Below are 25,217 nucleotides of genomic sequence, written 5' to 3' on the forward strand. Positions count from 1 at the left end.
TCTACTATTGTGGTACCTTATCGAAGGCCTTTTGAACATCTTCCATATTGCCCTTGTCTACCCTTTCTGTTACTTCGTCAAAGAATTCAGTAAGGTTGGTCAAGCATGATTTTCCCTTTTGAAATCTGTGCTGACTATTCTTCATTATATTTTTGGTTTCTTGATGGATAAGGATTCCATTATCTTTCCTACCACCGACGTTAAGCTAATTGGTCTGTAGTTCCCTGGACTTGTCTATCTCCCTTTTTAAATATAGGAATCACATTGCTGTCTGCCAGTCCTCTGGCACTATCCCTTTCCCAATGGATTTTTATATATATGTAATAGTGCCTCTGCTATCTCTTCCCTAACTTCTTTTAATATGTGCGGATGCAATCCATCCAGACCAGGGGTTTTATCCTCTCTAGGTTTGATTAGTTTATAAATTATCTCCCCCCTTTCAATCTTAAATGTCTTTATCTTTTTTGATCTCTTTCTAATGTCAACCCATCATGTTAGTCTCCATGGTAAATATTGAGGCAAAGTAATTATTTAATATTTCTGCCATTTCGCTGTCATTACCTGTGAGTTTACCGTGGGTATCCCTTTATGGCCCTATCCCTATCCTGATTTCACTTTTGCTATTTATGTGTCTGTGGAATACTATTTCTTTTTATATTCCTTGATAATTTCATAGTTTCTCTTTGCCTTCCTAATTTTTTTAAACTTCTTTCCTAACCTTTTCTTCTTCCCTTTTGTCATCCTCCTTTATTGTCTATGTACCTAGTGTATGCCTTTTTCTTTAGTTTCAATTTTGCCCGTATCTCTTTATTCATCCATGGCGTATCATTACTGACTAGTTTGTTATTTTTGGTGGGATACATTTCACCAGGACTCTCTTGATCACCACTTTAAATGTTTCCCACTGCCATTCTGTTGCTTTGTTTATCAGTAAATTTTTCCAGTTTATTTTCCCCAGTTCCATTCTCATTCCCTTAAAATCAGTTTTTTTTCCAATTAATTACTTTGGACTTTGTCTTACTTATGTCCATCTCAGTCCTTATCTTAACCTTATTATGTTATGATCGCTATTGCCTAGATGTTCACCTACGCTTTCTTCTCTTATCTGTTCTAGTTCATTTCCCATTACTAGATCCAGCAATGCTTCCTCTCTTGTTGGGCTTTTTACATACTGGCTAAGAAAGGAGTCCTGAACACATTGTAAAAACTCCATTCCCTGTACCCCTTTACCTACCATTTCTTGCCAGTTCATTTGGGGATAGTTAAAATCTCCCAAGATTATTATTCTATGCCCTTTATTCATTTCACACATTTGATTACATAGTTCTTCCTCCACCTCCTGAAGAAAGAAAGAACTTGCATTTATTTGGGCCTTTCATGACTCAGGACATCCCAAACGCTTTACAGCCAGTGAAGTACTTTTGAAATGTAGTCACTGTTGTAATCTATTAGGTGGTCTGTAGTATACCCCTATTAGCTTGATTGATCCCTAATCTTTTATTTCAATCCTAATGGATTTTGTTTCTGTCCTTCTGTTAGTTATGTCCCTTTTTTCTATTGCCATTATGTTATCTCTAATTAGAACAGCTACTCCCCCTCCACCCCCCTCCCTGGTTCTTCCTTCCCTATCCTTTCTGATTATGTTATAATCTGCAATATTTAGTTGCCAGTCCTGTTCTTTATGTTTCAGTTTTTCCTACTACATCTGGTTCCTCGTTTTATTTTGGACGCTGTGTACATTGCTGTACAGGCAGTTTAATTCATCTTTAATAGTTGTTCCTTTTACATTTATTTTACATATATCCTTTTATACTTCTGTTTTATAACTGTATGTGTTTCTTGACCATTTATGTTATCTTTATTCCTTACCCTGGTCTGACCTTTACACTCATCTCTTGTTTGTTTTATCTTTAAGCTTTTATTGCTACCAGATCCTGCACCCCCACCCCCCACAACTTGCTAGTTTAAAACCTTATGCACCGCCCTATTTATCCTTTCCTCTAGGACTCTGGTCCCATTCTGGTTTAGGTGGAGCCTGTCCCAGCGGTACAGCTCCTTTCTGCCCCAGTACTGGTGCTAGTGTCCCATGAAATCTAAACCTTCCTTCCCACATCACTCTTTGAGCCACACATTCACCTTTCTGATCTGCCTATTCCTATGCCAATTAGCACGTGGCTCGGGTAGTAATCCTGAGATTACCACCCGTGAGGTCCTGCTTTTTAATTTAGTTCCTAGCTTTTGATATCCCCTCAGCAGGACCTCCACCTTGTTCTTCCTTATGTCATTGGTGCTGACATGAACCATGACAACTGGATCCTCCCCCTCCCTTTCCAAGTTCTTCTCCAGTTGCTCTGAGATGTCCTTTACCCTTGCACCAGGTAGGCAACACACCCTCCTGGACACTCTGTTGTGACTGCAGAGAACACTATCTATCCCCCTAATTATAGAATCCCCTATGATTACAACCTTTCTTTCCTGATCCCCTGATCCCCTTCCCCCCCCCACTCCCCCTCCCTTCCCCCCCCCTACCTTTGGACTGCCTCATGCTCCACAGTGACATTGTTAGCATTCTGGGCATCCTCCTTTCTGCAGCCTTCAAGTACCTCGTACCTGTTGAATAGGACCAGTGTCGGCAGGACCTCCTTCTCTACTTCCCCCTCCCTTATGTGTCGGAGTGTCTCTAACTCGCACCCCAGCTCAAAGACTCTGAGCTGGAGTGTCTCAAGCCAGAGACATTTACTGCAGATGTGGCAACCTGGGACAGTCTCGCTGTCCACAAACTCCCACGTATTACAGTCCCGACACACAGCCTGTACTAACATTTCTAGTTTTTATTTATTTAATCAGTAGCTTATTTCTAGGACTAATAGAACCACTTGAGATCTAGATTATATTTAGTAAATCGATTTAGCTTGATTTCGAAATAATTAGTAATTACTTTGTCTTTTTTTTAATGTTTTTTTTATTTAAGTTTTAAAAGTTGATAAATTAGTTTATAGTCCCTTGGTTTAAATCAGTTAGTGCCAAATTCCCAGTTGAAAGTCCTCTGTTAGCAAGTCCTCACTGTGTTAGCAGCTTACTGCAGCTTTATGAAGTTTGGCAAAGTTGACTGTAGGAATACTCGTTTGTAATTCTGGTGGATAAGTGTATGTTTGCTGCTTTTCACTTGGGACAATATTCAAAGGGATAATTGAAATAGATGAAGGGGAGACCCGCTACCTTCCCGAATAAGGCTTGAACAATCATCAGTTATTCAACAAATATAGTATTCAATAACTCTGCAATATGCCTGTAGGTTTGGCTCATGACACCTTTTTTAGGAGGAGGGACTGTGGTATTGAGCCTCATGTTGGAAACGGATATGACCATCTTCCACCAGACCCTAAACACTTTCGAAGGAATAAAACAAAGGAATAAATGGTGAAAAGCTTGAAACGTTGGAGGTCCAAAGAGACTTCGGGGTCCATGTACATAGATCATGAAAATGTCATGGACAGGTACAGAAAATAATCAAAAAGGCTAATGGAATGCTGGCCTTTATATCTAGAGGACTAGAGTACAAGGGGGCAGAAGTTATGCTGCAGCTATACAAAACCCTGGTTAGACCGCACCTGTGAGCAGTTCTGGGCACCGCACCTTAGGAAGGATATATTTGCCTTGGAGGGAGTGCAGTGTAGATTTACTAGAATGATACCTGGACTCAAAGGGTTAAATTACAAGGAGCGATTACACAAACTAGGGCTGTATTCCCTGGAATTTAGAAGATTAAGGAGTGATTTGATTGAAATTTTCAAGATATTAAGGAGAACTAACAGGGTAAATAGAAACTATTTCTGCTGGTTGGGGAGTCCAGGACTAGGGGACATAGCCTAAAAACTAGAGCCAGGACTTTCAGGAATGAAGTTAGGAAACACTTCTACACACAGGGTGGTAGAAATTTGGAACTCTCTTCCACAAACGGCAGTTGATACTATCTCAATTGTTAATTTTAAATCTAAGATTGATAAGATTTTTGTTAGCCCCATATCCCTTAATATCTTTGGTTAAAGCAGTTATATGGAGTTAGGTCACAGATCAGCCATGATCTCATTGAATGGCGGAACAGGCTCGAGGGGCTAAATGGCCTACTCCTGTTCCCGTGTTCCTAACAACAAAAATTTACAGCATAGTAGGAGGCTATTTGGTTCATTGTGTCTGTGCTGGTTCGTTGCTAGGACAATCCAAAACTAATCCCACTGCCCTGCTCTCTCCCAATGGCCCTGAATGTTCTTCTGCTTCAAATATTTATCCACTTTTTCTTTAAAAGATGCAGTGGTCTGTGCCTCAGCCTCCCTGTGACAAATTTTGCAGTGTTGTTGGAACATGGAACAATGAAATTTCTCTTCCTCTCACTCGCTTAGTGACCATTTTAATTTGATGACCCCCTCATTACTGACTCCGCAACAGGAGAAAATAGAGTTTCCCAATTCACCCATTCAAAACCCTTCATAAAATAAAAACTTCTGTTAAATCACCACATGGCCATCTCTGATCTAGTGGAAATTGTCCCAGTATCTCAAGTCACTCCTCATAGCTACTGTTTCCAACTCCTGGTGAATCTATGCTGTACACTGTGTGTGGTTTTAATATTGTTCCTGTAATAATGCACGCAATACTCTTGACGGTGGCATCACCATTGTCTTAAACAAATTCATCATTACTTTTGTACTCTGTGCTCCTGTTTATAAAACACAAGATGCTATTGGCCTTTTTATAGCTTTATCTACCTCGCCCTTTCCTATTTCTGTAACCTCCTACAACCCTCCGAGATCCCTGTGCTCCTTCAATTCTTGCCTCTTGCGCATCCCTGATTTTAATCACTCCACCCTTGGCAGCTGTGCCTTCAGCTGCCTAGGCCCTAAGCTCTGGAATTCCCTCCCCAAACCTCTCTGCCTCTCTCCTCTCTCCTTTAAGACGCTCCTTAAAACCTACCTCAACTGTCCTAATACCTCCTTATGTGGCTGGCTCGGTGTCGAATTTTCTTCAGTAACGCTCCTGTGAAGCACCTTGGGACTTTTACTACGTTAAAGAGGCTACATAAATGCAAGTTGTTGCACTCGCACATTACAAGAATTATGTATTTGAACCCTAGGTCGCTCTTTCCCCACACCCCTGAGCGACTTTCCATTACGTGTATATTACCATTCCTTTTTGCTCCCAATCATGTATTTTGGACTTGATCTCTAACTTCCACTGCTGATGACTGGGTCTTTTTATATTGGAATTTTTTAGGGAGATGCCATTCCCTATCTGCCAAAGCACTTGTGCTGTTTGGCTGCAGGTGTCGTTTGGCTTTTGGATTGCCCTAGCAAGGTGGTAACTTTCACCACTGAGTCAGAAAGTTGTGGGTTCAACACCCCCTCCCCCTCCAGGACTTGATCATATAATCTAGGTTGACACTTTATTGCAGTAGTGAGGGAGTGCTACAGTGTCAGAGGTGTCGTGTTTTGGATGAGACTGTAAAACCAAGGCTCTGGCTGCCTGTTCAGGGAAACGTAAATGATGCCATAGTACTTTTTCAAGAAGAACAGGGAGTTCTTCTGGCGTTCTGGCCAACCTTCATCCTTCAAACGCCCCCTAAACAGAATAATTAATTATTCATCTCATTGCTTTTTGTGGGACCTTGCTGTGCACAAATTGACTGCTGCATTTATCTACATTTCAAATGGTAATTCATTGGTTATGAAGTGCTTTGGGATATCCGCAGGATCTAAAAGGAAGAAAAGAAAGAGCTTCCATTTATATAGAATCTTTCATGACCTCAGGATGTCCCAAAGTGCTTCACAACAATGAAGTACTTTTGAAGTGTAGTCACCATTGTAATGTAGGGAAATGTGGCAGCCAATTTGTGTACAGCAAGGTCCCACAAACATCATTGGGATAAATGACCAGACGTTCTGTTTTATTGATGTTGTTTGACGGATAAATATTGGCCAGGACACTGGTGAGAACTCCCCTGCTCTTAGAATAGTGCCATGGGATCTTTTACACCCGCCTGAGAGAACAGGCGGAGCCTCAGTTTAACGTATCATCTGAAAGACAGCATCTCCAGTAGTGCAGCACTCCCTCTGTACTGAACTGAAGTGTCACATGGATTATGCGCCCAAGTCTCTGGAGTGGGGTTTGAACTCCCGACCTTCTGAGTCAGAGGTGAGAGTGCTACCAATGAGCCAAGGCTAACCCCTTAACAACAATAATGACAACTTACATTTACATAACACCTTTAAAACATCCCAACATGCTTCACGTAGATGTGTGGAAAAATGGACACTAACCCAAAGAAAGAAAGATTAGGAGGGGTGAGCAAAAGCGTGGTCAAAGAGGTGGTTTTAAGGAGTGTCGCCAGTGGTGGAGTGAAGGGAGTGGAGAATGCACAAGAGGCCAGAGACAAGAAAGGAGAGTGCGGGAAGGGGTGGTCGTGGAATTGGAAAAGCTTCGGCTGTATATAAATGCATCTTTTCTTTATTGCTAGTGTTGACTGTTAACACCTCCTTCATCACACACACATGCTAATGTGAAGTGAGCAGCTATTCAAAGTGGCCCTCTAAATCTGACAGTTGTCTAACAAAAAGTTAGAAATATACTTCGGAATGTCCATCTCACTGTAGATAGGAATAAAGTGGAATCCCAGTTTGTCAACATATGCAATTCTTGGTATCAGCTTGGCTCAGTTGGTTGCACTCTAATCCAAATCGGAACGTTGTCGGTTCAAGCTGCACTACAGACTTGAGCACATATTCTCAACAAAGTCTTCAGTGCAATCATAGGAGAATGCTGCATTGTGGGAAGTACAATCTTCCAGATAAGTCGTTAAACTGAGGCCCCCCGTCTGCCTGCTCGGGTAGATAGGAAAGATCTCAAGGCACTAGTAGAAGAAAGGCAGAAAGTGCTCCAGTGCCCTGTCAACATTGCTTCCTCAACCAACACCACGAAAAAAAATGACTTGGTCATTCATTTATTTACTGTTTTTGGCACAGTGCTGTAGAAAAAATAGGTTGCCACATTTGCTTACACAACAATAGTGAGTACACTTCAAAAGTAATCCATTGTTCTGTAAAGCATTTGTGACAACCTGAGGACTATGTAAATACAAGTTCTTTTGTTTTCTTTTAGTGTACCAAGAAAGTTTTTGTATGGATCGGGTTCTTTCCTTTGTCCTACAGTGTGAGATGTCGTGATGCTGGGTCAAAGGAGCTTTCTGTGTCTTGACATTCGGAGAGAGTGGGGAGGCTGTAGGGACTGAGGAGGCGGCCTGCAGCGCAACAGGGACTGAGGAAGTTAGTGAACTGTCATGCCTGCTCTATCAAATGTGATTGGTTGTCTTTTGTGGAATATGATTAGTGGGATAACCAAGGCAGAAAAACACAGTCACTAGAGCCCCCTTAACCAATCAGGAAGAAAAAACACATTAAATGATTATAATGATTTATCGGACAAATTTACAATATGCACGCACAAATTTTGCTAACAACCCATTTAGCTTTGATATGATACAAGTATCAGGAGATGGTACTTTTTAGGCCCTTTAGCACCAGAGACCTTAGTTGAAGTTTTGACAGAAAACTTACTGATTACTACTGTTGAATATATTGTAGTTTTGTATTTTATTGTACAAATGTACAATTACACATAGGGTAGAAATCTGAACAATGTATTTTTTCTGCAGCCTTGTCTTTTATGCTGCAAATGATTATCCTTTAAGTAGAGAATTATTATTATCAGTGACTTTTTTTTGTTGCCTTATATTTGTGCAAAATTGAAGCCATCCCATGTAGCCAATAACAGTGCTGTGGATATTTTCTCATGTATATAAAATGTGGAATTAATTCCATTTACGTGAGATAACAACCTGGGCAGATCTGCTTTTCCCTCAGCTACTGCTAATTAAAGGGCAAAAAACTAAACGTGTGGTGGGCTGATGCTAAGTGGTAGCAAGCACATAACTGAACCCCAAGCAACTTGCTGCTATTGAGGTTCCTATGGTATCAGTGCCACAAGTAAAATATGTTCATGCTATGCAGCTGACATAATATGACAGACACCTTGATGATGGCTTTCAGTAAATGTTGGCATATGTTGCCACTGTTAGCGTTGTCCTTTTTGCAAGAAGAAAGATGATATTCCAAAACTGCACTAAGTAAAGGTAAGATCATTTTAGTCATTTAAAAAAAAAATCTAATTGGAACATGCGTGTGATAGAACACTGCACAAGAAATAGTTTGTCACTTAAGTTTATGAAATCAGCTTCATGTACAGACTAAACCAAGAATTCAACAAATTCCTCTGTAATATCCTGTGTCCGGAGACCAACGAAGACAACAATTTGACTGTAGTCACAAACGGCTTACATTGGAATACTTCGCCAAGTATGATTCTGGAATTAGTATTTAGGAATAACATAAAATGACTTTCTTAAATAAGACAGTTTGCCAATTGTTGTTTGTTGGCTTTTAGTCCTACTTTATGTCATATGCATACACACCTGGCTATTCTCAGTGCTAAAAACCTGGAGCGTGATTCTTGCATAATCACTGCAGAGTATAGCTGATAACTGAGCAATATTTCCTAACAGAAGATATTAGTTATTATTGTGGGTGAATGTTTGCTGCCCCCTCCTGACAAATAAAAAGGAAGTGTTTGATGTGTGAATTTCCTTTGATGGTTTTTTTCCTTCTCTTTTTATTCTTATAGGAATAGGCTGCCCTGTTCCTCGTGTTCCAGCCGAGGCCAGCCCACTAGCAGATCATGTGTCAGCTACTCGCATTCTTTGTGGGGCTTTGGTTTTTCCTACCATTGCCACTATAGTTGGTAAATTAATGTTCAGCAGTGTCAACTCAAACCTGCAAAGGACTATTTTGGTGAGAAATATTCTTAAACATCAACAGTTTAAGCCTGCTATTGAAGCATATTCTCTCACTCAACTTTTGCATACAAAACTTTAGACAGCATATGTTTGTTTATCATTGATTATTCAAAGTTCTTACAAATATTCTTACAAGTGGAGTAATTTCAGTTGTTAATGTTTCCTAATCACAGCAATAGTAAAGGATGTTTCTGAAATGTGCAGATATACATATTTCAGACCTGGCTCAATGGGTAGCATTCTTGCCTCAGAGTCAGAAAGTCATGGGTTCAAGTCCTATTCCAGAGACATGAGCACATAATCTAGGCCAACACTTCAGCACTGTATTGAGGGAGTGCACTGTTGGAGTTGCTGTCTTTCGGATGAGACGATAAACTGAGGCCCTGTCTGCCCTCTCGAGGACGTAAAAGATCACATGGCACTATTCGAAGACTAGCAAGGGTCGATGTCCTGGCCAATATTTATCCCTCAACCAACACCACTAAAAATAATTATCTGGTTATTATCTCATTACTGTTTGTGGGACCTTGCTGTGTGCAAATTAGCTGCCGCATTTCCCTACATTGTGATTACGGTTTAAAAGTACTACATTGGCTGTTAAGTGCTTTGGGATGTCCTGAGGTCATGAAAAGCGCTTTATGAATGTAAGTTCTTTGTTTCTTGTTTCTGTATAATGCACACACACATAAGAAGTCACTCAGTAGCAATATGTTGAATATGAATTCTCTCCAATGACTGAAGGAAACTGAGCACTCCAGATGCCAGTGAATTCAGTCACTCCAGAGTGTGGTAAAGTCAGTCAAGACTGTGTTAAATTCAATATTTAATGGCTTACCATCAATTATTCTCCTTATGTCCCAATTTTGATGTAACAATGATAGTAGATGCAAGTATTATTTTAGTCTGGACTACTGTGAACTAAAAAATTGGATTAATATTTCCTATGCCAAGTGACTTTCCTCTCTTCCAGGAAATTTTGTCCACCATCTTGTAAATATAATCAGTAGGAAATTAGGTTAAAAATGGGGGTGGTGGAAGCTCAAATAGTCATATATTTTACAACTTTTCATGGATCCAGTTTTATTTTCTAGATCTACAACATTTTACATCACTATTTAATCAGTGGCAGCATATACCCTTGCCACTAACCATAACAGAGACACAGTCCTGATTTATTTCTTTTCTGAATACAATTCTATTTATAATGCCAATGAGCCCTAGAGATGGAACTTTTGATGAGCCCCGTGACAAATTATAAAACATAATTTTTGGAGCATTTGATTTGAAAATTAGTCTTAATTCAAATATTGATATACATAAGAGGGGGACAGTTTTTACAGGTTGTTTATGTATAATTAAATGTGAAGTGCCCACAGTCAAAAAGGAATACACTAATTTGTTAACAACATCAGCAGACCTTGAAAGCTGTTCAGTGCTGTCAAAATGCAGTTACTTTTTGATCCTTTTAATGAGAAATGAGGAAATGAAAATGAGTGAGAATTGGGAGTCATACAGAAGTCAGTAGAAGATATTTAAATGAGTATTGAATTGGATGGGGGACAGTGCAAAGACAGAGTCCAGAAGGGAGTGAAAGGGATGTGTTTAATGTAAGAAGTAGAGTGATAAATTGTCTGCTCGTTGGGCTAGATATTCCACTCATTTATAGCCAGAGTTCAAAAGTCCTTTAAGGGAAAAGCTGGGTAATATTATGGAGGAAAATGAAATGACAACTCTGAGATGAATTCTTCACATCAGTTTTCACCACTGATGACTTGGCAGATCAAATTGCTATAGAAATCTAGAACATGTAAGTGGGAGGAATGTTTGTCAACAGGGCATTGGTCGAACACTTTCTAGTGGATATAATTTGCTTGGATTTAAGAAATTATTTGATGTTCTGCATGCTTTTAAAGAAGAATAAAGCTCATGGAATTAATTGCAAATTAGCAAACTGTATTGAAAATTGGCTTGGACAATTGAAACCAGAAGGTAGTGGTAAATGAAATAGGTTTTGTGTAGAGGTAGGACCAAGGGCTCTTCTAGATTTCTTGCTGTTTACACTATTCATGAATTATATGGAGTGCACTTTCTGTAAAACAATTTGCAGATAACACAAAGCTGAGAGCCCAGGTGGGTGACTAGTGTAAGTGGAAGGAACATGGACAGATTGTGTAGATGGACTAAGGAATGTCCAAATGAATTTTAAGAGACAAATATAAGGCAATGCTCTTTGGACAAAAAGCAGGACAAATCCAATCCGGCCAATTACCGCCCCATCAGTCTACTCTCAATCATCAGCAAAGTGATGGAAGGTGTCGTCGACAGTGCTATCAAGCGGCACTTACTCACCAATAACCTGCTCACCGATGCTCAGTTTGGGTTCCGCCAGGACCACTCGGCTCCAGACCTCATTACAGCCTTGGCCCAAACATGGACAAAAGAGCTGAATTCCAGAGGTGAGGTGATTGACTGCCCTTGACATCAAGGCAGCATTTGACCGAGTGTGGCACCAAGGAGCCCTAGTAAAACTGAAGTCAATGGGAATCGGGGAAAACTCTCCAGTGGCTGGAGTCATACCTAGCACAAAGGAAGATGGTAGTGGTTGTTGGAGGCCAATCATCTCAGCCTCAGGGCATTGCTGCAGGAGTTCCTCAGGGCAGTGTCCTCGGCCCAACCATCTTCAGCTGCTTCATCAATGACTTTCCCTCCATCATAAAGTCAGAAATGGGGATGTTCGCTGATGATTGCACAGTGTTCAGTTCCATTTGCAACCCCTCAAATAATGAAGCAGTGCGAGCCCGCATGCAGCAAGACCTGGACAACATCCAGGCTTGGGCTCATAAGTGGCAAATAACATTCGCGCCAGGCAATGACCATCTCCAACGAGAGAGAATCTAACCACCTCCCCTTTACATTCAACGGCATTATCATCACCGAATCCCCCCCATCAACATCCTGGGGGTCACCATTGACCAGAAACATAACTGGACCAGCCATATAAATACTGTGGCTACAAGAGCAGGTCAGAGGCTGGGTATTCTGTGGCGAGTGACTCACCTCCTGACTCCCCAAAGCCTTTCCACCATCTACAAGGCACAAGTCAGGAGTGTGATGGAATACTCTCCACTTGCTTGGATGAGTGCAGCTCCAACAACACTCAAGAAACTCGACACTATCCAAGATAAAGCAGCCCGCTTGTTTGGCACCCCATCCGCCACCCTAAACATTCATTCCCTTCACCACCGGTGCTTAGTGGCTGCAGTGTGTACCATCCACAGGATGCACTGCAGCAACTCGCCAAGGCTTCTTCGACAGCACCTCCCAAACCCACGACCTCTACCACCTAGAAGGACAAGGGCAGCAGGTACATGGGAACAACACCACCTGCACGTTCCCCTCCAAGTCACACACCATCCCGACTTGGAAATATATCACCATTCCTTCATCGTCGCTGGGTCAAAATCCTGGAACTCCCTTCCTAACAGCACTGTGGGAGAACCGTCACCACACGGACTGCAGCGGTTCAAGAAGGCGGCTCACCACCACCTTCTCAAGGGCAATTAGGGATGGGCAATAAATGCCGGCCTCGCCAGTGACGCCCACATCCCATGAACGAATAATAATAAAAAAAAGGACCAAGAAATGTCAACTATACAATGAAGGAATGGCATCCATTGGCAAAGGAATGGCATAAATACAAAACTAACAAGCCTCAAGCAAACTAGAGATTAGATTTTTCTATGTAGTAGATCTGTTGAATGGATTTTAGCAAAAGTAGTTAATGGTGTGTTAGTTAATTCTTTAAAACAAATAGTGAACAAATATCTGGTTACAAGCAGAATTGACTATAATAAATATGATCAAATACTGAATGAAACAATGATTTGTTTCCTGCTTGGCACATGAAGATGCACTTATGGATTGAAACGGGATAGAATTGAATAATGTAGGTTGCAATGTTAGATTAATACTCTCAAGTTTCTTAGAATTATCTAGGGAGAGTAGGTTAGGAAGACCTTTCATGGAGCTTTTGCTCTTAAAAGGTTTGATCTGTGGCTATTTGTTTTCTTCATAAATCTTTTTGAATGTTTTAAGGACCAAATTTTGTCAAATGAGATTGAGCAGTTTCAACCTTATTCTTTGTGGGCACAAATCCACAACCCAAAACTACTTGTACTTCTGGCACTAATAGGTACTAAATTTGCCAGATTCACTTGTTCGGTGCAGAAGGATGGGTGATGTTGGAAATAGAATACTCAGAATGGTACAGTTGGTAGTGATCTTCTGTTGGAGCAAAGACATGTTGGACCAGGCTATAGGAAGCATCTGGCCACTACGCTCCATCTGACCTGGGAATGTTTGATACTGGCAGAGTGGTGGTGAGGTGGCGAGTCCATTCTCTAATGTTGGCATTCTTCCCTTTTGATTATTCTTCCCTTTCTGGTAGCATAAATTCTTCAAAAGGCTTAAATACAAATAGTGAACAAATATCTGGTTACAAACAGAATTTACTATAATAAGCATAATCAATTACTTTCGCCATATAAGTAAGATACACATTGGGACTCTGCTTCACCACAAAAGTAAACCACTAAGTGAGTTAACTGAATATTTGCCATGTAGCACCAAACCCAGACTTATACCCTATATGAAGAACTTATTTGGCTCAGTATTTAAAATATTTGTTTCAATATCTTAATTTCTTCTTGTTCATTCCACAAGGATTCAAAGCTTTTCCTTGCTTGACCTCAGTCTTAACTTCTTCTGAACTAATTCTTTCTGCCTGCAAGCTTTATTGCCTGCTAAATTCTATTTTAATTGAAAATATCAGCCAAAACATCAATGTTGCACACAGATTTAGTTTTGAAGTTCATAATCCTGGCTTTATTACAACTACATTATTAACCCAACAATTATGTATCAATAAAAATGGAGGGGGTTATAGCTGTCTTTTTGGAATATGCTACTGCGGCATTGGAGTCTATTTGACTGTGGACTAAATACTCTTGTCTATTCATTTAACAGGGTGGTATTGCCTTTGTGGCCATCAAAGGGGCTTTTAAAGTGTACTTCAAGCAGCAACAGTATTTGCGCCAGGCCCACCGTAAGATATTGAATTTTCCAGAAGAGGAGGCATGAGAAGAGTCTGAATGCAGCCTGGTTAATGTGCTATCATTCTTATCTAGCAGTTGTGCGTTATTGGTTGTATCAAATTGTGCTGTTATATGGTATTGTGGGTACGCTGCTGGTGCAGACTAATGTACACTTTTTTTTAGAAGTAAAATAAAGCACTTTCATTTGGCAGAAACTGGCAGCTAATGCCATCAGTGATCATTGAACCCAAGAATGTGATTTGCTTTGATTACTTTTAAGCACTTTCTTTATAGTGATCTAACAGCATAATATTTAATTCGTATTAAAACTAGTGTAACCTTTCTGCAAAGCAGCAAATGTTATAGTTTTCAGACCCTTGCATTTTAAATTTTGCTGATTGTACAATTTATTTTCAGAACGTGTAAGTTATCCATTGTACTTTTTTGCAACACATTCTTTATTAAACCCCAGCAAAACAATTTCTCCCTTATTTTATACTAGTGATTACACTATGTTCTATATACATTAAGGATAAGTTCAACATTGGGTGGCTTTTTCGTGGTTGACATAATTTATTCAAGTTTGTACAAGCAGCTCTGTAGCTTACTGAAGAAAAGCAGGTTTTGAGGTAGTTTCTTGTTCTAGACATGATCTACTAGATATTTTGTACTGTGGTGGATACTTTTGAATCCCATTAGTGAAAACATGTAAGATTATTTTTACCGTAGCTCATTATATTGTGGGTAAGTAAAGAATTAAATTGGGTTCTAACCCCTCCTTCCCCACCCCACCACTACCACCAAAAAGGTTGTACTGTACCTCTCGTAAACATTTTGTTTTCTTTCCTTATGCTGTTTTTCTTTAACAGCAGCAAAGCAGTTAAAGTACCATATCAATGATATTGTTTGAACTTGTATTGATTGTACAGTATTGCCTATTGATCTGTAGACTTCATTGGCCAAAATGTATTATAAATAAAAAATTTATATTAAAAATACTTTTTTGATGTTTTCTACCTCACTGGTTACTTAAAGTTTATACACAGTATTGTCTTATTTTTGTTTTGAAATAACAACTTTCATTAATACAAGTCCTTTAACATAACAAAATGCTTCACAGTTGAGGATTAGACTTGAGCAGGAATAGAATCATATAATGTTACAGCACAGAAACATGCCATTTAGTCCCTCAAGTTTGCATCTGTGTTTTTCCTGCATGTGAGTCACATAGTCTAATCGCACTCTCCTGTTCGCTCCCTATACCCTTTAGTAATCTCTAAAAGACCTTATAGACAGAAAGAAATAGGAAGGAATTAGAGGGAAGTGGCCAAAGGTAGGGTGGAAGAGTAGATTTTAAGAGACTTTTGAAGATGGGAAGAGGTGTAGTAAGGCAGAGGAGTTTGGGGAGTAAATTTGAGTGAGACAACATCGATGAGTGCTCTCTGCCACTGATCGAGAGGAGAGAACGCACAGTGGACCAGAGTCAGAAGAGCTGAGGGTACAAGTTGAGACTTGGGGCTGGATATGGTTGTAGAGGTCGGATGAAATAAAACCATTGAGAAATTTGTAGATGAGTATTGTGAAGTCCATATGCTAAGGGATGGGGAGCCAAAATAGATTAGTGAGGATAGGGGTAATGGATGAACAGGATTTAGTGCAAGATAGGATGATGGCAGCCTCGTTCTGGATAAGTTGGAGTTTGTATTGTATTAAATTTGCAAGGCCAACAAGGGCTTTAGAAAACGTGAATCTTGAAGTAATGAAGGAGTGCATGAAGGTTTCAGCATCTGTGGGAGTGAGTTATGAAGAGACTGGCACTTAACCATAGGTGAAAGTAGACAGTCTTGGTGATAAACTGGATCTGAGTTGTGAAATTTAGATCAGGGTTGAGCATGACGCAGAGGTCTGCATAACTGGTTGAGCCTCAGCAATCATCCAGAAAGAGGAATGGGATCAATGTCACCTAGATATTATTTGATTTCCCTTTCCCAAGGAGAAAAATTAATCTTAAAACACGTCAATTAGTTCAGTCATTGCAATGTGTTGTGTATCATAATAGTAATTAATGTGGCCTAGAAGTAGATACTTAATGGAATTACCAGTGAAGCTTGGTTGATCCTTCAAACACAGACAAATAATTTTGAAAGTGTAAGCATAACCAAATATATTTATACAATCAGCATAAATAACTATTACAAACTGGATGTGGCTGTCAACCCTTGCAATGCAATTATGCTGCTCCATAGAACTCATTCAGGGAAGAATTTGTCAGATAATACATGTATTCAGATAAGATTATAATTTTCTTGTGAAATTCTTCCTTGGTAAATAATTAAAGTGAATTCATTTTTAAAAAAGAGAGACCAGGGTAGAGGACCAAGGCTCATTGTGTAGGACATTGCCAAAGTTGAAAAGAGAAAGAAAGGTCTAGAAAATCTGGAAGTAGTGATTGGTGATACCAAGCTTGGATTTTAAAAGCCTGAAGATTGTAGGAGGGAGAAAAGATTGAGGTGGGTAAAAAGTTTCACAGTTTTCAGGCCCTGGGAAAGCTTGACATAAGAGTAGGAGACCGTAAAGAATCTTGCTTTCAACACTAAAGATATGTGGAGGAGGAAGGGTGTGTAGGACAATGCTGAGGAACCAAAAAGGGCGGGGGAAGAGGGGAGAAAGCTCAAAAATGTGGTTGAGTTATAAGAAACAGACTGGGGTGGAAGAAAGTTTTTTTTTAAAAAAAGGGGAGTCTGGTAACTATTCCAAGACATTGGAATGTTCTTGTGGGACTTAGCACTATCCACAATAAGTGCTGATGTACTCATCCAGGTGATCTAAGATGATCTACTACTTATTTGCATGCATGATTCTGTCTTTTTAAGTGGTGCGATGCATTTTACTGCAAGATTTTTATATTTTTCCTTGTGTTAGCTCAACAGTAAGCAGTAGGTTAGTACATTAATTATTATGCAGTATAAATTTCTAGTGGTTGCAAATTTTCTTTTGTTTCCTTATTTGTAGAGCTGTTTGACTAAAATGTATTCAATAAAATCTTGTATTAAACTATTTTATTTGCTTTTCTTTTATACTGTATCAATTATGCAGTGATAGTTAAATTGATAAAATATAAGCTTTGATTGCAAGTTAAGCACTGGTCACATCAGTTCCCTTTGTAAAGAAAATGTCCCTTAACTGTTTTAGTGTAAGTTATTGCTGTATCTTGCATTGGACTGGTAATTTTCATATTTTCTATAACAGTTCATATTTACTGTACTTTGCCTCAAGGCATGCCTACTTACAGGGTAAAATGTTTTCAATCCTGTTTATTTTGTATACTAATTTGTACCTTTGACTTCCAAAAGGCTTTTAATAAAGTTGCACACCAAAAATGATAAGTTAAACTCAAAGCTGTGGGGATTTGGGGTAAAGCCAGGGAATGGATAAGAAACTGGTTTCCATTCTTCAGCTAATGAGCAATGGTTAAACAAGTTAAGTCAGGGTGGGGAGAAGTTCCGGGTGGGATTCCTCATAGCTCGGTGCTGGACCCACTGCTGTTGCTAATTTGCATAAATTATCTGGATTTAGAAACTCCATGCAGAGTATTTTGCAGAATATACCAAACTGGGAGAGGCACTGGAATTGGAAGTGGTAGCTCAGAAATTACAGAATGAACTTGACGACAAAGTATATAAGTAGGCAGAACAATGGCAGATGAAATTTAATGCAGACAAGTCTAAAAGTATTGCACATAGGAAGGAAAAATATGTGACTTAAGTACTGCATGAATGGTGTCGAAGTAGCTAAGGATGAAGTGGAAAGAGATGTAGGACTCCTAGAAGATTCAACATGTTCAACCAATGCAGAGCAGAAATCAACAAAACCAACAGAATGTTAAACTAGATTGCTAAAACCGTAGAAAATAAGTCAAAGTCATGATCACAGACCACCCTTGAATGCTGCTTCCAGTTCTGGTTGCTGAGATATGAGGGAGCATTTGAGTGCTAGAGGTAGTGCAGAGAAGAGCCACAATTCTGATCCCTAGTGCCAGTGGTCTGAGTTATGATGAAAGATTGGAGAAACTTGAACTTTTCAGCTTAAAAAAGCAGGTGTCTGAGAGGTTATCTTAGGTTATCAATATAAGATTGTTAAGGAAATGGAAAAAGTCAACCTGGAATATTACTTTAAATTAAATTGTGAGAGTGCAAGTGAAAAAAGATTCAAACTAGCAAAAAGGTAAATTTAGGACCGATATCAGAAAATCCTTCAGAGTGATCAAGGTGTGGTATAGACTTTCAGATAGATTAGTGAACGTGAAAGCACCGGAATTTTTAAAGAAACAATTGGATGCTACAATGGAAAAGTTATAGGATCTCTGGATGGATGAATTAAGATGGGTCGAATGGCTTTCCTCTTACGTAATTATCTTGTGAAGTAAAGAGGTAATGGTGTTCCCATGACATTGCTGTCCTTGTCCTTGGTATTCGAGGTTGTGGGGTTGGGAGATGCTGCATTGCATTCTGTAGAGAGTACAAGCTGTAGCCACAGTGCGCCGCCAATGGATATGGAGTCTGGTGATGTGGGCGCCAGTCTGACCTGTTTGGTGTTGAGCTTCTTGAATATTGTGGCTGCACCCATCTAGGTGACCGGTGAGTATTTCATTGCACTTCTAAACTGAACCTTTGTAGATGGTGGACAGGCTTTGAAACATCAAGAGATGAACCTCTCGTCACTAATCATCAGCGAATAGCTGCACTCCTGCCCTTATAATAGAAGGAAGATCATTGATAAAGCAGCTGAAGATGGTTTGGCCAAGGTCGTTGCCCAGAGGAATTCCTGCAATGTCGACCCGGTGCTGTGATGATTGCCCTCCAACAAACATGATCACCTTCCATTTCAGTTCTGATACTGGCCACTGGAGGGTTTTCTGTCCGACATGTATTGACCACAGCTAGGGCTCCTTGGTGCCTTCCTGATCGAATGCTGTCTTGATGTCAAGGGTGGTTATTGCCTCTGTAGCATTCAGTTCTTTTGTCCATATCTAGATCAAGGCTGTGATGAGGTTCGGAGCCATGTGGTGCTGGTGGAACCTGAAGTGAGTATCGGTGAGTAGGTGTTGCTTGATGGCACTATTGATGATTCCTTCAATTACTTTATTGATGATAGGGAGGTAATTGGCTGGATTAGATTAGTTCTGTTTTTTTGTGGATAAGAAAGTATAATTTTGGAAAATACTATGCAGTAAAAAATTAGTCCCTTATCATTTCTAGTCAAATCAGAGTACTAACATTATCTCCACTATGGAAATATTAAAGATAATAGGAAATATTTCCATTGTATGGATTATAAAGATTTAGCATAGCTGAGATTGTGTCACTAAAAGAAATGATAGTGCCTTGGGATTGAAATAATTTTAAGCTATTCCAGCTCCACACTTTGGTTCAAGATTTCACCTTAAGCTCTTGATATGCTCTTGCTTGGTAACATATTGATTGGATTTTTACCCCATGAGCTTATTACCTTGTAACATTGAACTGTTACTGTTATAAAATGTACGCATGCTATATTTCCCCATAATATTCAGTGGAAAAGACTATTTCCTCCTGCTTCTGGCCTTTTGTGCATTTCCCCCCTCCCTGCACCCCACCCCCATACTCTGTAATTCTCTGCTTAAGCCTCTCTACCGCTTAAGGAGTTTTAAAACTCCTTAAAACTACTTTTAGCAAGTGATTGGTCACCTCTCCCAATAGCTCCTACTATTGGTTTGGCATCCATTTATTTCTGATTACACCTCTGAAGAGCCTTGGGATGTTCTTCTACATTAAAGGTGTAGTATAAATGCAAGTTGTTGTATAGACAGCAGAATCACTTCGATATAAGTTAAGGGAGCTACTGTATTACAAATTTTGTGTCTGCCTTGGATATCCTTTCGGGTTCAGTGATGCGGGTCACTGTCATAAGCAGTCTCTATGTCTTGCCTTTAGGAGTGTGCCTGTACCAGCCAATATCTAATCATATGATACTGAAAACAGGGGGCATAACATTAATACCATTTGTGATCTCTATTTGGATAATGTGCCTTTCACATGTGACCCCAAATTTGCTTCTAAAATCTTTCAGTAGGTGGACTTGAACACAATTTAGTCAGCCAAGCCCAGATACAAGTCATTAAGCTGCTTTATTTTGTAGACAGCAAGTGAACATAAGACACTGACAATGGAATCAACATGGGCTCACTTAGCCCTTTCCTAGTCAATTTTCTGACCAAGTCTAAGCCGTTTGTGTTTTCCCTCGCTAGGCTGGGCTCTCTTTCCAGACCTACCTGGACTGACTGATCTGGGGTTTTTCTTGCTTTTTCTTACTTCTGACCAGAGGACTTGGGGAAACTGTCCCTCTGACTTCTTTCCCCTTCAGTGATTCACCTGTCAGTAAAACTGGGTGCCTCTCCCTCACTTGTGTAAACACATCTTCAATACCTGGCTTATTAACATATAAACTCCCTTTGACTCAACAGCTGCAACATATAGTTTAAAGAGAGGTTTAAACGTGTGCGAACCCACTTTTATAATTTAAAGCACATTCAAATGTTTACATAATAATGCAGTATGGGGAATGGGAAGGCAGTGAACAGGAGTGGAGCTTATTTTAAGTTGGCTTTGTTTTAAGATTAGATGAAGTAATGGCTAAAGAAATACAGCCAGAGCAGACCTGAGCACAAAATCACAAAAAAAGGTCAAAAAGTGATGTCACAGAGGAGTGCCGCGGTTAAGTCAGTGTAAGTATTTAGTTTATTGCTAAATGTTTTTTGTGGTTATTGTGTTTAGTGGTTAGTGTCTTTAGTGGGGGTTAGTGTTTTTAGTAGTTAGCCTGTTCGTGTTAGTTAAAAAGCCTTAAAGCTTAAAAAAATGTTAAAAAGAGTGGGAAACCAGAGCAGTTGAGCAAACCCAGGGAAAAATCTCAAAAGGTGACGTGATGGTCAGCACAGAGGGGGAGCGGCGGAATCCGAGGAAATTAAACTAAGCCTTTAATTTAATTTACACACTATTTCTAACTATAAATAGTTAACATAAATAAATATTCAGAATAATTAATTTCAAATCAAACTAAAGTCCATCTACTAAATATAATGTAGACCCTAAGTGTTTCTATTAGTTCTAGAATTAAAATAATACTAATAAATAAATAAAAATTAGAAGTGGCCGAGCAGGTTGTGTGTAGGGACTATGGGACAGGAAGGAGCTGTACTGCTGGGACGGGCTCCACCTGACCCAGAATGGGACCAGAGTCCTAACGGAAAGGATAAATAGGGCTGTCAATACGACTTTAAACTAGTAAGATGGGGGGAAGGATCTGGGGAAGAAAACACAAGTTTGAAGAAAAAGGAAATAGGAAATGTGAGTAAAGGTCAGACCAAGTTAAGGAATAAGGGTAATATAAACGGTTAGGGATCAAATACAGTTTATAGAAAAGAATGCAAAATGGCTGTTAAATACAAAGGGAGGAGAACAATTACTAAGAACAAATTAAATTGCCCCTACAGCAATGTGCACAGCATCCAAAACAAAACGGGGAAACTGGAGGCAATAATTCATAGCAATGAGCCAGATGTGGTAGGGATAATTGAAAAATGCCTACATAAGGAACAGGACTGGTAGTTAAATATTGTAAGATATAATCTATTTAGAAAAGATAGGGAAGGAAGAAGGGATGGTAAGGTAGCTGTACTAATTAGAGACACCATAATGACAATAGAAAAAAAGGGACATTCAGATAGAAACAAAATCCATACAGATTGAGACACAGGATAAGGAGGGATCAATCACATTAATAGGTATATCCTACAGACCACCTAATAGTGGAAGGGAAGTGGAGGATGAAATATGCAGACAAATCTATGAAATAAGTAAAAAGAAAAATCAAATAATGATCGTGGGTGATTTCAACTACCCCCAAATAAACTGGCAAGAGGAGGTAGGGAAAGGAGAAAAGGGGAATGGAGTTTTTATAATGTGTACAGGACTCTTCTTACCCATTGTGTGAGAAGCCCAACAAGAGAGGAATTACTGCTGGATCTAGTAATGGGAAATGAACCAGAGCAGGTAAGAGAAGTAAGCGTAGGGTAACGTCTAGGCAATAGCAATCATAACATAAGGTTTAAAATAATGAGTGAGAAAGACATAAGTAAGACAAAGACCAAAGTAATAGATTGGGAAAAAAAATCTAAGTTTGAGGGGATGAGAATGGAACTTGGGCAGGTAAACGGGGGAAAAGTTTGACAGACAAAAAAAATAGAACAGCAGTGGGTAATATTTAAAATGGTGATCAACAGAGTTCAGGAGAAATATATTCCTCTAAAAAGGAAGAACAAACTAGCCAATAATGAAACACCATGGATGAATAAAGAGAAAAGGGTAAAATTGAAACTGAAGAAAAGGGCAAACTCTAAGTACACAGACAATAAAGGAGAGGATGATCAAAGGGAATACGAAGGGGTTAGGAAAGAAGTCAAAAAAAGAAAGAGGAGCTACGAGATTAAATTATCAAGGAATATAAAAAGAAATAGTAAAGTATTCTACAAACACATAAATAACAAAAGAAAATTCAGAATAGGGATAGGGCCACTAAGTGATATACACGATAAATTCATAGGTAATGACAGCGAACTGGCAGAATTATTGAATAATTACTTTGCCTCAGTATTTACCAGGGAGACTAACAAGGTGGGCAGGACATTAGAAGAGGAGATCAAAAAAGATAAGATAGAAAGGGGGGAGATAATTGATAAACTAATCAAACTTAGGGAGGATACGACCCTTGGTCCAGATGGATTGCATCCCTGAGTATTAAAAGAAGTTAGGGAGGAGAAAGCCGAGGCATGATTACATATATATAAAAATTCACTAGGAAAGGGAATAGTGCCAGAGGTCTGGCGGACAGCTAATGTTATTAATATATTTAAAAAGGGAGATAGAACAAGTCCAGGGAACTATAGACCAGTTGGCTTAACATCAGTGGTAGGAAAGATAATGGAATCTTTACTCAAAGATGTCATAGAAAGACATCTAGAGAATGAAAATATAATAAAGAATAGTCAGCACAGATTTCAGAAGGGAAAGTCATACTTGCCCAACCTTATTGAATTCTTTGAAGAAGTAACAGAAAGAGTAGACAAAGGTAATAATGTAGATGTAATATATTTGGATTTTCAAAAGGCCTTGGATAAGGTACCGCATTGTAGACTCATGACTAAGATCAGGGGACAGGTAGCAGAATGGATAGCAAGCCAGCTACAAATAAAACAGAGAGTAGGGGTTAAGCTGCTCAGACTGGCAACAGGTGGGAAGTGGTGTTCCACAGGGATGGGTGTTGGGACCACTGTTGTTCACAATTTACATTAATGATTTGGATTCGGGAATTGGAAGAACAATTTCAAAATTTGCGATGACACCAAATTGGGGGGTATAGTTAATACCAAGGAAAAATGCGTCAAAATGCAAGAGGACATTAATAAACTTGCAGAACGGGCGTGTAATTGGCAAATGAATTTCAATATAGATAAGTGTGAGGTGATGCATTTTGGTAGGAAGAAAAAGGAGGCCACATACTGTTTGGATAATTAGGGTCTAAATGGGGTACAGATATACAAATCACTAAAAGTAGCGACGCAGGTCAATAAGGCCTTAAAAAAGGTATATCAAGCACTCGGGTTCATTTCTGGAGGGATGGAATTGAAAAGCAAAGAAATTATGTGAAACTTGTATGGAACCTTGGTTAGACCATACTTGGAGTATTGTGCGTAGTGCTGGCCTCCATATTATAGAAAGGATAGAGAGGCATTGGAGAAGGTGCAAAAATGATTCACAAGGATGATACCAGAACAGAGAGGATATACTTATTGAGAAAGGCTGAACAGGCTGGGGCTCTTTTCTTTAGAAAAGAGAAGGCTGATGGGTGACCTGATCGAGGTCTTTAAGATAATGATAGGGTTTGATAGGATAGATGTAGAGAAAATGTTTTCACTTGTGGGGGAGTCCAAAACTAGAGAGTGGTAAGAACGTGGAACATGCTACCACAAGGAGTAGTTGAGGCAAATAGCGTAGATGCATTTCAGGGGAAGTTAGATAAGCACATGAGGGAGAAAGGAATTGAAGGGCATTCTGATAGGGTTAGATGAAGTAGGGAGGGAGGAGGCTCGTGTGGATCATAAACGCTGGCATAGACAGTTGGGCCGAATGGCCTGTTTCTGTGCTGTAGTTTCAATGTAACTCCTGATGTTTGAGTGTGGAAGTTCTTCAGCATCAGTGACCTAAAACCTTATTTTCAAATTTCAAAATCCTTTCCGTGGAAAATTGTCAAAAAAGAAATCCCAAAACATTACAGGGACATAATGTAAGTAAAGGTGGCTGCTTTTTAGAAAGTTACCACAACAACAACTTGCATTATGTAGCGCCTTTAATGTAGTAAAATGTCCCAAGGTGCTTCAGTAGATTTTTTATTAAACATTTATGTTTTACCACTCAACTAGATTTTTATAAAACATAATTGTTTTATGTATCACATAAAATAACAAGTGTACAAATGCCTTCTAAGGGCGTCAGGTCACATTAATAAAACTACTCAAGCTTTGCATCTTACAATGTATTCTCCAGCCTTCAATTTATTGGTGTTTCAAAACATTCTTAGTTTTATCAACATAATTTCCTAGTGAATTTGCTTTAGGACTGCAAATTAATTCAGTTTTTATGCCTTTCTCTGAAGATATTATGCCAATATAACATCACAATAGTCCCTTGTCTTCAGTAAATGCAATTTTAACAGTATTTCTGTCATTAGCACCAATTTTATTTGTTTGAAATTGCAGTTAGATAGTGTGAGTAAAAGTTTATTGTTTCATCTCATCCTTTAATCTTGTATTCATGGCATCAACAAAGTTCCTCAGTTATACTGCAGCCTTACTACTCATTCCCACATTTGGATGAAGTTAGTACTCATTTAAACATAAGAACATAAGAAATAGGAGCAGGAGTAGGCCAATCGGCCCTTCAAGCCTGCTCCGCCATTTAATAAGATCATGGCTGATCTGATCCCAACCTATTGTCCAAAATATTTTATTTTATCTACCTGTAGGTAGATCGTAACAATCCCATAATTGTTAACATTTTTCAACACATTCTGGAACCCATTCATATATTTCCACTAAATCGTTAACAGCTTTACAGAAGTGGCACTGTGCA

General features: G+C 39.3%; 1 protein-coding gene across 1 annotated transcript in view; it reads left to right on the top strand.

Moving 5' to 3' along the window:
- marchf5 (membrane-associated ring finger (C3HC4) 5) overlaps nt 1-14,993 on the top strand; it is an 84,713-nt gene extending 69,720 nt beyond the window's left edge. Inside the window, exons 5-6 of the mRNA XM_068002446.1 lie at nt 8,731-8,897; nt 13,928-14,993. Coding sequence (XP_067858547.1) covers nt 8,731-8,897; nt 13,928-14,041 — 281 coding nt within the window. The 3' untranslated portion in view covers nt 14,042-14,993. The remainder of the gene's footprint in view (nt 1-8,730; nt 8,898-13,927) is intronic.
- The last annotated feature ends 10,224 nt before the right edge of the window (nt 14,994-25,217 follow it).

This window comes from Heptranchias perlo, chromosome 21 (assembly GCF_035084215.1).
Source record: "Heptranchias perlo isolate sHepPer1 chromosome 21, sHepPer1.hap1, whole genome shotgun sequence".
NCBI lineage: Eukaryota > Metazoa > Chordata > Chondrichthyes > Hexanchiformes > Hexanchidae > Heptranchias > Heptranchias perlo.